Here is a 14,685-nt window from a genome sequence, read left to right on the forward strand (position 1 = left end):
TCGAGTTAAAGCTCCTAGGGACGGGGTCCTTGGGCTCAGTGACCTCAGATATGGGGGAGGAGGAAGGACCTCAGGCTTCCACTTTCCCCTTTGCACCAGCAGAAACCGCTGCGGCAGACAGACTGGGGGAAGGCAAAAACCTTGGCTGTCTTGCACCCCTTAACCAAAACCCCCACAGGTCGCCAGCCCTTCCTTGGGTCCTTCCAGTCCCCGCGCGCCCGACTCAAAGCACCAACTCTCTCCCCTGGCCGGACTCGAGAGTCCCTGCTCCCCAATGAACCCAATCCATACCCCTCCCTTACACCCCAGAGTCACCAGGATCCAGGGGGGGCCCCAACCAGGCAGGGCCAAACTTCCCAACTCCTCTCCGGCCCCCGCTCCGCTTCCCGCTCCCCCCACGCAAAGTTGATTAAAATCGGCTTCTTGCAAAGCCCCAGCGCCCACTCCAAACCCCACGCGCCACCACACCACAGCCCCCCGAGCGAGGGAGGGGAGGTGCGGGTGGAACAGAAGGGCAAACAGACCAACCCCAACTACCCAAACCGGAATCACGGACCAAGGGGAGACGCGAGCGGCAGAGGAAGGGGCCAAGTGGCCAGCTCCAGGGAGGGGAGCTGGCCGGCGGGGGCGAGGGGAGGGGCGCACCAGCCCCCGACCGCCGGGCTGCACTCACCTCAGCGCTGTCGGACGGGCTCTCCACAGCCATCTTCTGCCACGGGTCCGCCAGCTGCGCCAGCGGCATCTTCCCCCCCGGCCCGCCGCCTTCACCGCCTCCTCCCTCCCCGCCCGCCCCGCGGCCGGCCCCGCTCTGTCGCCACCCGAGCCCCACGACAGCAGCGGCGGCAGCAGCAGCAGCACCAGCGCCGGCTGCCCGGGAGAGGGCTCGGCGCCGACACCGAGCCTCGAACGCCGCGCGCCTGGCTGACGACGTCCGCGCGCCAAGCGAGAACCTCGCGCCGCTGCCGGGCACCGGGTCTCGCCCCTTTCTTCCTCTCCTCCTTCCGCCGCCGGGACTACAGCTCCGCCCCCCCCGCCGGTTCCCGCGCCCGCTCCCAGCAGAACAGCGGCGGCCGCGCGCTCCCCCACTTCCGCTCACAACATGGCGCCTAAGCGATACCTGTCTCTCAAAGCGAGGCTCTGCCGCCGCCGCCACCGCCGCGCGCACCCGGGGGCGGGGCTTGAGAAGACACGCCCCCTGCCGCCGCGCTTTGCCCCTCCCTCCTTCCTCGCCCTAGCCGGAGATTCTGGGCCTCGCCTACTTTCAGGAAGGGCGAGCCGGGGAGATCTGGAGGCGTCGGCGGGTAGCAGGGGAAAGAAGAGGGGAAGGGCAAGAGGAGCGAAAGGCTAGAAGCTTTTAACTGCCAAGGGTCCGAGCAGGTCGGAGGATACTTAGCGATGTAGAAAACAGTGGCCCCGCCTAGCTGGGGAGAGAGATGGGCGAGGTGCAGTGAGCGCAATCCGGTGCCAAGGACCCGGGGAGGGAGCGTGGGGTGTCTTTTCGGTCTGACTCTTCGGTGGGTATTTGTGGGCACGTCATGTTTATGGGCACATCCTTTAATGGGCCAGGACCCGCCCTATCCAGGCTCACACGCTGAGCATTCACCTGCCCCCTCCCCTTAACGCACCCCACGACGGGGACACGTAAGGCTTTGTGCCCTGGAGCCCCCTGGAGGTTTGGCTCTCGGTTTAAGGCCCTCCAAATCGAGGCTCTGGTTATATTTTTAATGTTTGGAATGTATTTGTCTTGCTTGAGTTGCCCCCCACCCAAAGTCTGCAGAGCCCTCAGGCATCATTAGCCTGGGCTCTCGAAGTCCCCCACTCCCGATACCTAAATCTGCACGAAGAAAACAAGGATGTTTCTTGAGGCCGCCCCTCTCGGCAGAGGTTGGGGAATTATTTTAAAATATACTGTTGGCAGGAGCCTGGGGTTCCTGCTCCTCTTGTTGACTTTAAATAAAAGATTAGATTAAAAAACCAGGCTGGCCAAGGGTGGAGGAAGGAGAGTGAGGGAGGGGCTCTAACTCCTCCTCCGGCCTAAGATAGGGAAGCCCTGGGTTAAGGAAACCCAATCCCCAGACGGCAACGGAATCCAAGAGGACGGAGTGTTTGTGGGGAGAGGCCTGGGCTCCTGGACTGAGTCCCGCCGGGGGTGGGGGGTTCTACCCCGTGTTCTCCGCGCCGGGTGCCTTGCGAGCTCCGTACGCATGGGCAAAATTGCGTAAAAGTCCCCGGGCTGAGTGGAAAGGTACTGCAGCCACCGGTCATTGCCCGACCCCCCCACCCCCACAAGGAAAAGGAAAAAAAGTAAAGGGAAATCTCCAGGCCGGCCAGTGCCTTCACCCCCTCCGACCTCAGCTCAGGCGCCCCAGTCCTCCCACACCCGGCGGCCACAACGCGTCCCCCACTGAGCTTCCGGTGCACGCCTCTTAACAGCTCCCTTTCATCATCCCGGGACCCAGACACCTGGCGAGCACTCGTCCTCCTCCCTAACGCAGGTGTGAGGTTGAGATTAGAGCCCCACACCTAGCTGGCCTGGTCTGCGCGGGCGGTGCAAGGTTTCTCGCTGGGCCCGAGGGAGGCAGGTGCTGGGATCTTTCTGCTGCCTTCGCCTGCGCGCCCTCTGGCACAAGCTCGAGGCCCGGGAGCCTCGTGGCCACCTGAAGAGGCTCCATCTGTTTAGGGAACCTGAGGCCGGAAGTCCTTGCTGCGCGCCCTGTCTTGCAGCCTTGGACTCAGGGGGACAACTCAGGGTTGAGCAACATCTGGGTAGGCTCAACGTGGTCTGGGGGGTGGGGAGGATTTAGCTCGTGATTTTGTCACCTCCCCCAACATGCTTGATTCAAGTGCTGCAAATCCAGTCTGAATCCAAACTTAACTAATTTTGGTAGCACCGACTCCGTAATTCCAGACGGTAAAAACAATTCACAGAAGTTTCAAGATAAGGAGTTGTGTATTGTTTTGCATTTACGTAGGAAGTGCCTAATTTGTCTTTCATTTACATTGCAAAGCCACATTACCATTACTTATAGCGAAAAGAAGTTGGTCAGTTTAGTTGTTTTAAGGTAAATTAGCTCGCTAAACAGTGATCAATTATTCCAAATAACATTCTTGCTTTGATAAAATCATACCTATTTAAGGAGACAATTATGTGTCCTAACACAGCCCCGTGTGAATAATTCACTGTAAGGGTGAACCAGCCTTTTAAAAATCAAATTGTTTACTGAAAAGTTGATTTCAGTATCAACTTTTATTCTTTTTACCTCGAGAACTAGAAGAATAACTTCTAAAACAAAGTTAATGTGAACAGTAGTCACATTGCAGGAATGAAGCATGAAATGGACTGTTAATAATGGTCTGTGTACCTGATAAGTATTTGTGAATTGATTTAGAAAAAGCACCATTCTCCTTCCTTTGGCCCAAAGAGAAAAGCGATATTTTTTCTTTCAGTTAACAAACCGTTTTCGTTTATTTATTTTATAAATACAAGAGAAGTGCAAGAATTGGGGAATTGGGGTGGGAGAATTTGGGAAAATCAAATGAGGCTGGGGGATATTTCTTGTAGGTGGCTGCAAAAAGAGTTATTTGAACAGAGAAGCTGACATTACCCTGAGCAGGAGTAATTTTTTTTCTTTCCTGTTTAAGAGAGGAAAACCCTTAAGTGTAGTTATTCAAAGAATAGATGCCTCTAGAGATCACCCTGTGCAGGCTAATATGGTAGCTACTAGCCACACAGGGCTCTTGAAATACTTAAAATAAGATTGGCTGGTCGCAAATGAGATGTGCTGTAAGTGTAAAGTTCACACCAGATTTCAAAGACTTAGTGCAAACAAAGAATGTAAAGTAGCTCAGTAATAATTTTTATATTGACTACATGTTGAAACAATATTTTGAAAATATGGAGTTAAAATATTTCATTAAAATTCATTTCACCTGTTTCTTTTACTTTTTCACATGACTACTATAAAACGTACACTTATACACTTATATATGGGGCTTACTTGTCAAGAATGGAATTATAGTTCTAGAGGACAACACTACTTTAGAACTTTCACATTCAGCTTTTTATGTCCTAATATAATGTTAAGTGATATCCTCACATCCCACTGTCTTTTTGCTGCTTGGTGTACAACCAGCACAAAGGGCTGATTCTATGCACCCTCTCCCCCTGCATAAGTCTCTCAGTCAGAACAGAAATATTGGAAAGTTATTACTTGAAGCTACAGCAAAAGGAAACAGCAAACCTCAGTCGAAAATCTGGACTAGATTTCCAAGAAATCATTCCTGATGTATGACAAGACAACCAAATTTAACTTCCTCTGTCCCCAACAATTTCCTGCTATAATTACAACCTTTGTATACAAGTTTAAATGGGCATTTACTTAACAAAATAACATTTGTTCAAAAAATGGAGTTCCATCAGTCTGGAAAAGTTACAAGATAGGACTAACTCTGGCTCATGGCACAATCTCTACCTTATATACATCCAGAATTCACAGCTCTATTACATATAGTTTTGTTACTACTATAGAAAACCCATGAGGTGTAATCACTGTCAACTCTCTGAAAAGTCCTTTCCCTTTACATTATCTGAAGCATGTTTATTATTCACAAAAAAAGAAAAAGTAATTGCTAGAGACTATTTAACAATTTCTTTACAGAGAGAAAGAAAGAAAACTTAGGTTCAAATTATCTCATGTAAGATAATAATCAAACAAAATACATGGTGACATATCTTGCATGTGTACAAATTTTGTGTTTTTTAAGTTCCCAAATAAATATCAAGAATATTTTCTTAATTGACACACATGTTAAGTGACAACAGGAATTTCTACATCTATTTGAGCATTTTAGTTGAGAGAATTCAAATTTTGGGAAATGTAAGGATTTTCTCTAGGTTCCCCTCAAGATACAAAATTCAATGATTCTAGAGTTGCCTATGATGAAAGACGCTGATATACTCTATAAAGAGCTAAGGGTATTCTATGATACAAATACTTGAAATGCGTCTTTAACATTCTTCCCAGTAAGGCAATATGGGATCATGATAAAAGCTGAGACAGGCCTTGGCCCAAACTGCAGGTTCCTTTATGTCTTTAAACTTCAACTTGTTGGCCTAGAAAAGGGTCTGGCACATAGTAGTTGCTCAGTAAATATTTGCAGACTAAGCTTTGTTTTCCTCATTTGAAAATAAGGATGATAATAATACACACCTGGTAGGACTGATAGGAAGATTAAATGGAAACGTCTGTAAAGCATTCAGCACAAAGCCTGCCACATAGGAACCACTCAGTAAGTGGAGGCATTGTTATCAGCTTCAGAAAGGGAGTATTCCTGCCTATATAATGTAATTCAAATACTTCGCTCAAAAGTTATGGTTGTGTGAGCATTTTATTATGGTATAATCTATTTCTTTAGTGCATTCTTGTATCACAAAAAATGGTATGGTGAGTAACTTCCTGTGGAATTCAAATAAAAGAGCATGTAGGGTAACTTACTGCTCTGTTTTTCAAGCCACATATGTTGAAATGCAAATGATTACAGGTCAGTTGCCTCATAGGCTATGATCAAAACTTTGTTTATGTAATGCTCAAAAGAAACTACCCAATGTCTGATTCAAAGTTAACATTACCTGACTCATGGAGGGAGGATAGGAGGAACAGGGAAGTATGGAGGAGAGGTCTGTGTCAGACATGCTTCAATGTTTTCTTTTATTGGTTTCCAAAATGCTTAATCCTTAGAGGTGTCATGTTGTTTCAGAGTTGTTTGAAGGGAAAGAATTATGGGACTTTGAGACATGACAAGGAACTGAGAAGCCATTCTTGGAGCTTTAATAAGCTACTGTTTTCCTTCAGTTTACATTTTACTAGAATAGAAAAGACCCATTAAATGTTCTTGTTTATGAACACTAATTCATAAGAGGGAGATAATACAGTAAAATTTCATTTTCAAACTGATATTAAAAACGGCTGCTTTCACATTAACCAAAAATTGCAGTACAAAGTACTCCTTCAGAGGATAAACATTGCCGTTTTCTAGCTATCAATTTAGTTTGTTTGGTCAGAGCAGTGGTTCTCAAATTTTTTCACTCCACAAACCATTTTAAAGCAAAAACCAAAGGACCACCAGTTTCTACTGATCACTGTGAAAAAAAAAAAAAACCCAAAACTTTATGGGACTGTTGTTTTAGACCATGGCTGTTATTGTGGTTACATTTTTTAAAAAGTTTATACTTGTGTTTTTGAATGCAGATTTGAGTCTGCAACTAGAAAAGATACTTTAAGAAAAGCCTGACTTTTTTTTACTGAGTTGGATTTAAGACTAGCCCCACAACAGGACCTCCACTGAGGAAGTGACTTGGAGGAAAGCTATGGAATTAAATGGAACTCTATTCCTTGACCACCAACTGAACTCCAAGTCTATATGCTTGGAAATCTGCAGCTTTAATCACGATAATTATATGAATGAAGGAGTGTTGAATCAAATCTGTCGCAGGAAAAACTGGCTGTAGATTATTAATGCCTTACTTGTGGATGAAATATATTTTTTATCAAAACAACACACTGATTATGATTTCAGTAGCTTATTTTAAAGGCACGTTCCTGTAGACTAGTAAATAAAATGTATACTTTGGGGCACATAAATATTAAAGAATTCCTTTATTAAATAAGAAATTGGTACAACTTCAAGAAAAGAAAAAGAAATTGAATTTAAATAACTTACAATTGCCTACTAAATAAGGGATGAATTCTATTGACCAAATGAAATTCAAAGAAACCTTACCTAATGAAACTACATGAATATGTTGAGTTCAAGTGGTGTTCATAGTTTCGAACACTTTACCATCCTATATAATGATGGTGATGTTGACAGTAAAGCTAGACATTTACTGAGTACATACTATGTTTCTGGCACTATTGTTAAGTGTTTCACAGGTATTAACCTATTTAATATTTATTGCAATTCTTTTTCTTAAAGAAGTTTATTTACATTGAGAGAGAGAGAGAGAGAGAGAGAGAGAGAGAGAGAGAGAGCATGTGTGCATGAGAACAGGGGTAGGGGCAGAGAAAGAGGGACAGAGAGAATCCCAAGCAGGATCCACGCTGTCAGCACAGAGCCCAACACGGGGCTGGATCCCACCAGCCATGAGATCATGACCTGAGCCAAGACAAAGAGTCAGACGCTTAACTGACTGAGCCACCCAGGCACCCCAATAATCATTGCAAGTCTAAGACTACTAAATATATATTATTGGCAGCTAACACCTATTGAGTGCTTGCAAACTGTTAAATGTTTACATACATTATTTTGTTTCATTCTAACAATAGATACTGTTAGCAAAAATTAGCGTTTCATTCTGATAAAGAATAAATGTTTTTCACTATAACTTTTTCAAAAATGTTCATGAGAATGCTTGGGGAAAATGTGCCATAACATACAATTACAGAAGTGTGTAAAAGGATCTTTGTTAAATATGTTTGCATGTCATATCACTTTCTTATTCTTTCTTTTTTTTCACCTTGGTAGGGACAGCAAGATTCTGTGAATGTCATTTTGCAAAAAAAAAAAAAAAAGATGTTTCAGTTTCTTCAAACAGTAATCAATATAAAGCTTTTGAAATAATGCTAAAGGAGATAATTTTCAAATGGAAACTTTTCTTTCTGTAATTCATGAAGGGTCTTTAGACCACTCTAGTGGATTGAATTGTGTCCCCCCACAATGATATATATATATTGAAGTCCTAACACCAGTGCCTCACTATGTGACCTTATTTGGAAACAGGGTTGTTGTAGATATAATTAGTTAAGATGAGGTCACACTTGAGTACAGTGGGCTGCTAATCCAATATGACTGGTGACTTTATAAGAAGATGGCCATGTGAAGACAGAGACGCAGAGACAATGTCATGTAAAGACAGAAGATTGGAATGATACATCTACAAGCCAAGGGACACCAAAGATTGCTGGCAAACCACCAGAAGCTAGGAAGAGGCAAGAAGTTAGGAAGAGCCAAAGAAAAATTCCCTTACAGCGGTCAGAGGGAGCATGGCCCTGCTGCCACCTTGATTTTGGACATTTAGCCCCTAGAACTGTGGGCAATAAAGTTCTGTTGTTTTTAAGCCCCCCAGTTTGTGGTACTTCATTACAGCAGTCCTAGAAAACTAACACAACCACTGAGAAGATTTTTGCTTATACACTTGTGTAGCGTTTTTCACTTCTGAAAACATTATACCTACTATTAAGGATTTCCTAAAATAGCGGGTACATCTCTGTAAGCAACAGAAAAAAACAATGATAGGTGGGAATTTGGAACGTGTTTTAAAATGGATTAGGAATAGAGCCTAAACTTTAATTTCTTCAGGTTAAACACTTAATGCTGACAAAAGAATCCCTGAGTTTTATTTATAGATCTCCAGAATCCAGATGATTCTATATCAGCATTCCACCCCCCCCCCCACCCAGCATAGTATAATATGCACTCACTATTATTTGTTAGATTCAAGTGAAAAAAATTATGCTGCAGCTTCATAAATAGTTCCTGCTGTCTGGGAGGTCTGTGTTTGGGCTGATTAAGTTTTTCATTTGGAAAGTAACTTCTTTCTACTTCTACTTCTCTTCCTGTATTTCTCAAGGTGGTTTGTGACATTACCGGCTACTTAGTTCACCAAATTAGAAATCTAGAGTTCATCCTGTCATCCTATTCTACTCCCTCTTGCCTTGCCCACCACGTTATTTGACAACTAGATTTTGTTGATTCTATTTTCTAATCTGGATTCTGTCAAACTCTCCTACTCAACCACCCCCACTAGAGCTCCGGCCCTCACCATCTCTGGCCTGTATTATGATGGCTCCCTCTAGAATCTTCCTGACTTTAACCCATTTTCCACACGGTGGCCAAAGGGTGCTTCCTAAAATGAAAAATTTCATTTTGTTCATCCTCTTCTTTAAAAAAAATTTTTTTTAATGTTTATTTACTTTTGAGAGAGAGAGTGAGACAGACTGTGAGTGGGGGAGGGCCAGAGAGAGGGAGACACAGAATCGGAAGCAGGCTCCAGACTCTGTGGGGCTCAAACTCATGGACTGGGAGATCACGACCTGAGCTAAAGTCGGATGCCCAACTGACTGAGCCACCCAGGCTCCCCTTTGTTCATCCTCTTCTTAAAACCCACAATGGCTTGGGGCGCCTGGGTGGCTCAGTCAGTTGAACTTCTGACTCTTGACTTTGGCTCGGGTCACGATCTCTGGATCGTGGGATCTAGCTCTGTATTAGGCTCTGTTGTGAGCATGGGGCCTGCTTAAGATTCTCTCTCTCTCCCTTTGCCCCTCTCCTCCACTTCCACCTTCTCTAAAAAACAAACAAACAAACAAACAAACAAACAAAAACACCTCATAATGGCTTTCCATAGCTCAGGATAAAATCCCAGAAGCTTTGCATAGATGCAAGACACCTGCCTTTTTCTCCAGCCATTAATGGCAATTAAGAGAAATAAGGATTTATCATGCCTTTTCTTGTATAAACTGTATTTCAGACCAACCATACAAATTAGTTGATGAAAGTTCTTTGTAGAAGAATTTTGGCTTATAAATGTAGAAGAAATGATAGACCTAGAAAAGCACCATTTTGAAATCTGTAATGGAAGAACTGATTTAGGCAAAAACTGTAAATTAATGAAGTCATTAGATGGAAAGTGGATGGGAAACTTGAAATGGAAGGATCAGGCTATTTCCGCTTGAACTCACTGATCATTCTTAGCACTAGAAAAGGTGGGACAACTAAACACTATAAGCCTCTTATGTCATGCAAAGGGAATCATATAGTACTACCTATGAAGTCTTCTTTCTAAGAACCTGAAGGGATTCAATTAAGCCTCTAGAGCTGTGCTGTCCATTATGGTAGCCACTTGTCACATATGACTGTCTAAACTTAAAATAAAATAAAATAAAAATCTAAAACTCATGTCCTGAGTCCAACTAATCACATTTCAAATGTCAATTTTCATCTATGGCTAGTGGCTATGGTATCCGTGTACATTGTAAAACATTTCCACTCTGGCAGAGAGTTCTATTGGACAGTGCTGCTTTAGAGCTAAGTTCTGTTTTCAGGAAAAAGGAGGCTAGAGGAAGAAATTGAATGACACCAGAAGCAAGAAAGTAGACAAATAGATAAAGCAATATTGAAAGAGAAGAACAAAGCTGGAGGTATCACAATCCCAAATTTCAAGATATACTATAAAGCAGTAATAATCAAAACGCTATGGTACTGGCACAAAACTACACACATAGATCAAGAGAACAGAATAGAGAGCCCAGAAATACACCCACACTTATATGGTTAATTAATCTATGATAAATGAGGCAAGAATATATAATGGGGAAAAGGCAGTCACTTAAATGGTGCTGGGAAAAGTGGGCAGCCATATACATGCAAAAGAATGAAACTGGACCACTTACACCAGACACAAAAATAAACTCAGAATGGATTAACAGCCTAACTGTGAGACCTAAAATCATAAAGCTCCTGGAAGAAAACTAGGTAGAAACTTCTTTGACATTGGCCTCAGCAACATTTTCCTAGAAATGTCTTCTGAGGCAAGAGAAAATAAAGCAAAAATAAACTATTGGGACTACACCAAACTAAAAAGAAGCTTTTTCAGAATGAAAGAAACCATCAGCAAATGAAAAGGCAACCTACTGAATGGGAGAGGATAATTGCAAATGATATAACCAATAAAGGGTTGATATCCAAAATATATAAAGAACTTAGACAACTCAACGCCAAATATCCCTACAGATAACGTGCCTGATTAAAAAATGGACAGAGGATCTGAATAGCATTTTTCCAAAGAAGACTACAGATGGCCAACAGACACATGAAAAAAATGCTCAACATCACTATCAGGGAAATACAAATCAAAACCACAGTGAGATATCACCTTACACCTGTCAGAATGGCTAATAGCAAAAGCACAGAAATAACAAGTGTTGGTGAGGAGGTAGAAGAAAGAGAACCCTCATGCAGTGTTGGTGGGAATGTATATTGGTGCAACCACTGTGGAAAGCAGTTATGGATATTTCTCAAAAAGTTGAAAATAGATATACCATATGATCCAGTAATTCCACGACTGTGCATCTACCCAAAGAAACAAAAGCACTGGTTCGAAAAGATACATGCACTCCTATATTTATTGTAGCATTATTTACAATAGCCAAGTATGGAAGCAGCCTAAGTGTCCATGGATAGGTGAATAGATCAAGAAGATGTGGTATATATATAAAATGTAATATTACTCAGCCATAATAAAGAATGAGATCTTGCTATTGGTGATAACATGGGTGAACCTAAAGGATATTATGCTAAGTGAAATAAGTGAGACAGATAAAGACAAATACCAAATGATTTCACTTATATGTGGAAACTAAAAACAGAATCAAATAAACAAAAAAGCAGAAACACCCACAAATACAGAGGACTGGTGGTTGCCAGAGGGGAGGGAGGCAGGGGATGGGCAAAATAGGTGAAGGAGAGTAGAAGGCACAGGCTTCCAGTTCTGGAATGAGTAAGTCCCAGGGATAAAAGGTACAGCATAGGGAATATAATCAATGGTATTGTAACAGCACTGCCTGGTGACAGTAGCTGCACTTGTGGTGAGCACAGCGTAATGTATAGAGCTGTTGAATCACCATGTTGTACACCTGAAACTAATGAAACATCGTGTGTCAACTATACTTCAATTAAAAGATAAAATATCACTATTAAATCATGAATTCTAACAACACGAAAGAGAAAATAGGCAAATATATAGAATGTGGGGGAGCCTGTGTGGCTCAGTCGGTTAAGCAGCCGACTTCGGCTCAGGTCATGATATCATGGTTTGTGGGCTCCAGCCCCGCGTCGGGCTCTGTGCTGACAGCTCGGAGCCTGGAGCCTGTTTCAGATTCTGTGTCTCCTTCTCTCTCTGCCCCTCCCCCGCTCACGCTCTGTGTGTCTTTAAAAGATAAATAAACATTACCCCCCCCAAAAGAATGTGATTATATTCTTCAGGTTTAGTTGGTCCAATGTCTGCAACAAGTCAATGAAATGAATAAAAAGGGAGGGGAGGAGGAGGTAATTCATGCTCTATATTAAAAGAAACAACCAGATGTAATGCGTGGACCTTGTTAGGATCTTGATTTAAACACACGAATTGTAAATATGTTTTTGAGACAATCATGGAATTTTGATTATGGATAGAATTTTAGTGGTTTTAAAATTTTTACTAAACTGTGGATCCCATTTAGCTGTTAGGGCACCCATTTCCCTAACTTTAACATCTGTGGCAGCTTCAAGTGAGAAAGAGGACTCCAAGTCTGTCCACAGGACATCCTGAATGTAGTGAGTGAGCAAGCAGGGAACAAGGCAAAAGCAAGCAAATATGGACACTGGGGAGAGAAGAGTTGTCCCTTCTGTTTGGCAAAAGGACCGCCCACGGCAAACAGTCCCCGAGTGCGGCAGAACTTTAGAACTAGTCTAAGGTGTGTATCAGTCTCCCAGGTATGTCTGCTCTTTGGGAGCAAGATGGGGCTGTAGTTCTGAGAAGGATTGGAAGCCAACTGTATTGTTAATAGAGAATAATCAGTTTGATGTGAAGCCAAGAGACCAGAATTGAGGTCTAGGACCGGGAGATGGGGCTGGCAGGAATGAGAAAAGAAGGTGGATCTGGGGTTGGAATTTCCACCATGGTATTATAAGCCTGGATTATTGGAGAAATCAGGTGAACTCTAGAACCCTGGAGAGAAGACAGCCAGATGAGCAGATTGCTCTCCCCTTTCCTTTACGGAGGAAAGGCTCAACTCCAGAACCCTGTATCTTACAGTGGTCCTTAAAGACAGAAGGACCATTTTCAAATCCCATTTGCTAGATTGGATTCCACTAGTTTCAGACTGCACAAAATTTGCTTCCTTTGGTTCTCCTTTTCCTCTTCCCCTCCCCCCCCCCAAATATGGGTCATATCCAAAGTTCTACCTTTTAAAAGGTATTTGATTTTTAACTATGATAACAAACACATAATGTAAAATTTGCCATCTTATCCACTTAAGGGTATAGGTCAGTCAGTAGTGTTAAGTATATTTACACTATTGTGCAACTGATCTCCAGAACTTTTTCATCTTGCAAAACTGAAACTCTGTACTCATTAAACAACAACTTCCATTTCTCCCTCCCCTCTCTGGCCACCACCATTATACTTTCTGCTTTTATGAATTTCACTATTTTAAATGTGCCATATAAGTGGAATCATACAGTTTTTGTCTTCTTGTGACTGGCTTATTTCACTTAGCATGACATCTTCAGGGTCCATCCATGTGTAGCATGTGTACATTTCTTTCCTTTTTAAGGCTGAATAATATTCCACTGTGTGTATATACCACGTTTTATTTCTCCATTGTTCTGTCGAACACTTAGGGTTGCTTCCACCTCTTGGCTATTGTGAGTAACGCTACTATGAACATGGGTGTGCAAAGTCAAAGTCCTTTGACTACTTTGGTAGATTGCCAAATGGCCATAAATTGTTCCCCTTTCTGTATCCATGCCCCTTTGTGATGTGACTTTGCAGTTCTCCCATCAAAGCGTGGAGTTTACTTCCTTACTACTTGAATCTGAGACAGCCTGATGACTCGCTTTGGCCAGCAGAATGAAATGGAAGCAGTGTGTTTCTGGTTCCAAGTCTGAGCCTTAAAAGGTTTTGCACACTTATGCTTGCTCTCTTGGAATTCATGTGTACAAGCCAAGGTTAGACTAACAAGACAATGAGAGAGCATATGGAGCAGAGATGAACCATCTCTGATGAGGTCTGAAAGATGTGCATTCTGCATAATAGATAGGTAGCAATTATGGAGTCATACTCATAAAGTTTGAGTGGTGAGTTTTATCAATATCCACTTCAACATAATTCCAACAACTATCAGCAAAGCTGATACATGAGTGAGCCTGCAAGAGACCAATATAAATGTCCAGCTGAACTCAACCCAAATTGCTAACCCACAGAATTATGAGCTAAATAATTGGGTGTTGTTTTAAGTATTTTTGATTTGCTATGCAGCAATAGATAAATGCTACATATTATTTATCTTTTAACTGTATGACTTCCTTGGAAATTTCATCCAATTTCTCAGAGACTTCAATGATCACTTCTATATTAAATGACTCCAAATCACCCTCCCTAGCCTTGACTCTGATCTTTTGCACAGCCTTATCTTGAATTTGGAAGTTTATGTTGCATACTCCCTCTGGATATCTTGTTAACACTTCAAACTCAATGTTTTGAAATCTGAATTTATTATATAATATCCAACCTTTATATCCTCTACTGATGTTTCTATTTCTGTTGGTGGTACTATCATTCTTTTAGCCAACCATACTTGAAACTTCAGTGTCGTCTTTGATACCTCTCACTTCTTCCCATAGATGATATTTTTCAAAGTAATTTTTTTTTGCCATCTTTCCTATCTTTATGTCTATAGAACTACTCACTCATCAAAGCTTTCTTACTGTTCTCCCATCTCTGGCCTCTGCATCCTCCAATTAATCTCATACACTGATTTCAGTTTCACTTTTCTGAGATTCAGAGTGATGAGTTCACTCCTCAGCTTTTCTCATTACAAGCATATTTTCCTTATGTCTGCCTATTTCAACATCTGGGTCATCTCCATT

At 42.5% G+C, this 14,685-nt stretch overlaps 1 protein-coding gene across 3 annotated transcripts in view; it reads right to left on the minus strand.

The window, feature by feature from the left end:
* RPS6KA3 (ribosomal protein S6 kinase A3) overlaps window positions 1–1,168 on the minus strand; it is a 118,988-nt gene extending 117,820 nt beyond the window's left edge. The window contains exon 1 of one of the 3 annotated variants that reach the window (XM_053202154.1): window positions 1,118–1,168. Coding sequence is in view for 1 of the 3 variants with exons in the window: in XM_027054624.2 (XP_026910425.1) it covers window positions 674–742 (69 nt within the window). In the remaining 2 variants the exon portion in view is untranslated. Of the gene's footprint in view, window positions 1–673; window positions 810–1,117 lie in introns of those variants that run through there. The other 2 variants (XM_053202158.1, XM_027054624.2) reach the window with 2 other exon arrangements.
* Between the last annotated feature and the right edge of the window lie 13,517 nt (window positions 1,169–14,685).

The sequence above is a fragment of the Acinonyx jubatus genome, chromosome X (assembly GCF_027475565.1).
Source record: "Acinonyx jubatus isolate Ajub_Pintada_27869175 chromosome X, VMU_Ajub_asm_v1.0, whole genome shotgun sequence".
Classification (NCBI taxonomy): Eukaryota; Metazoa; Chordata; class Mammalia; order Carnivora; family Felidae; genus Acinonyx; species Acinonyx jubatus.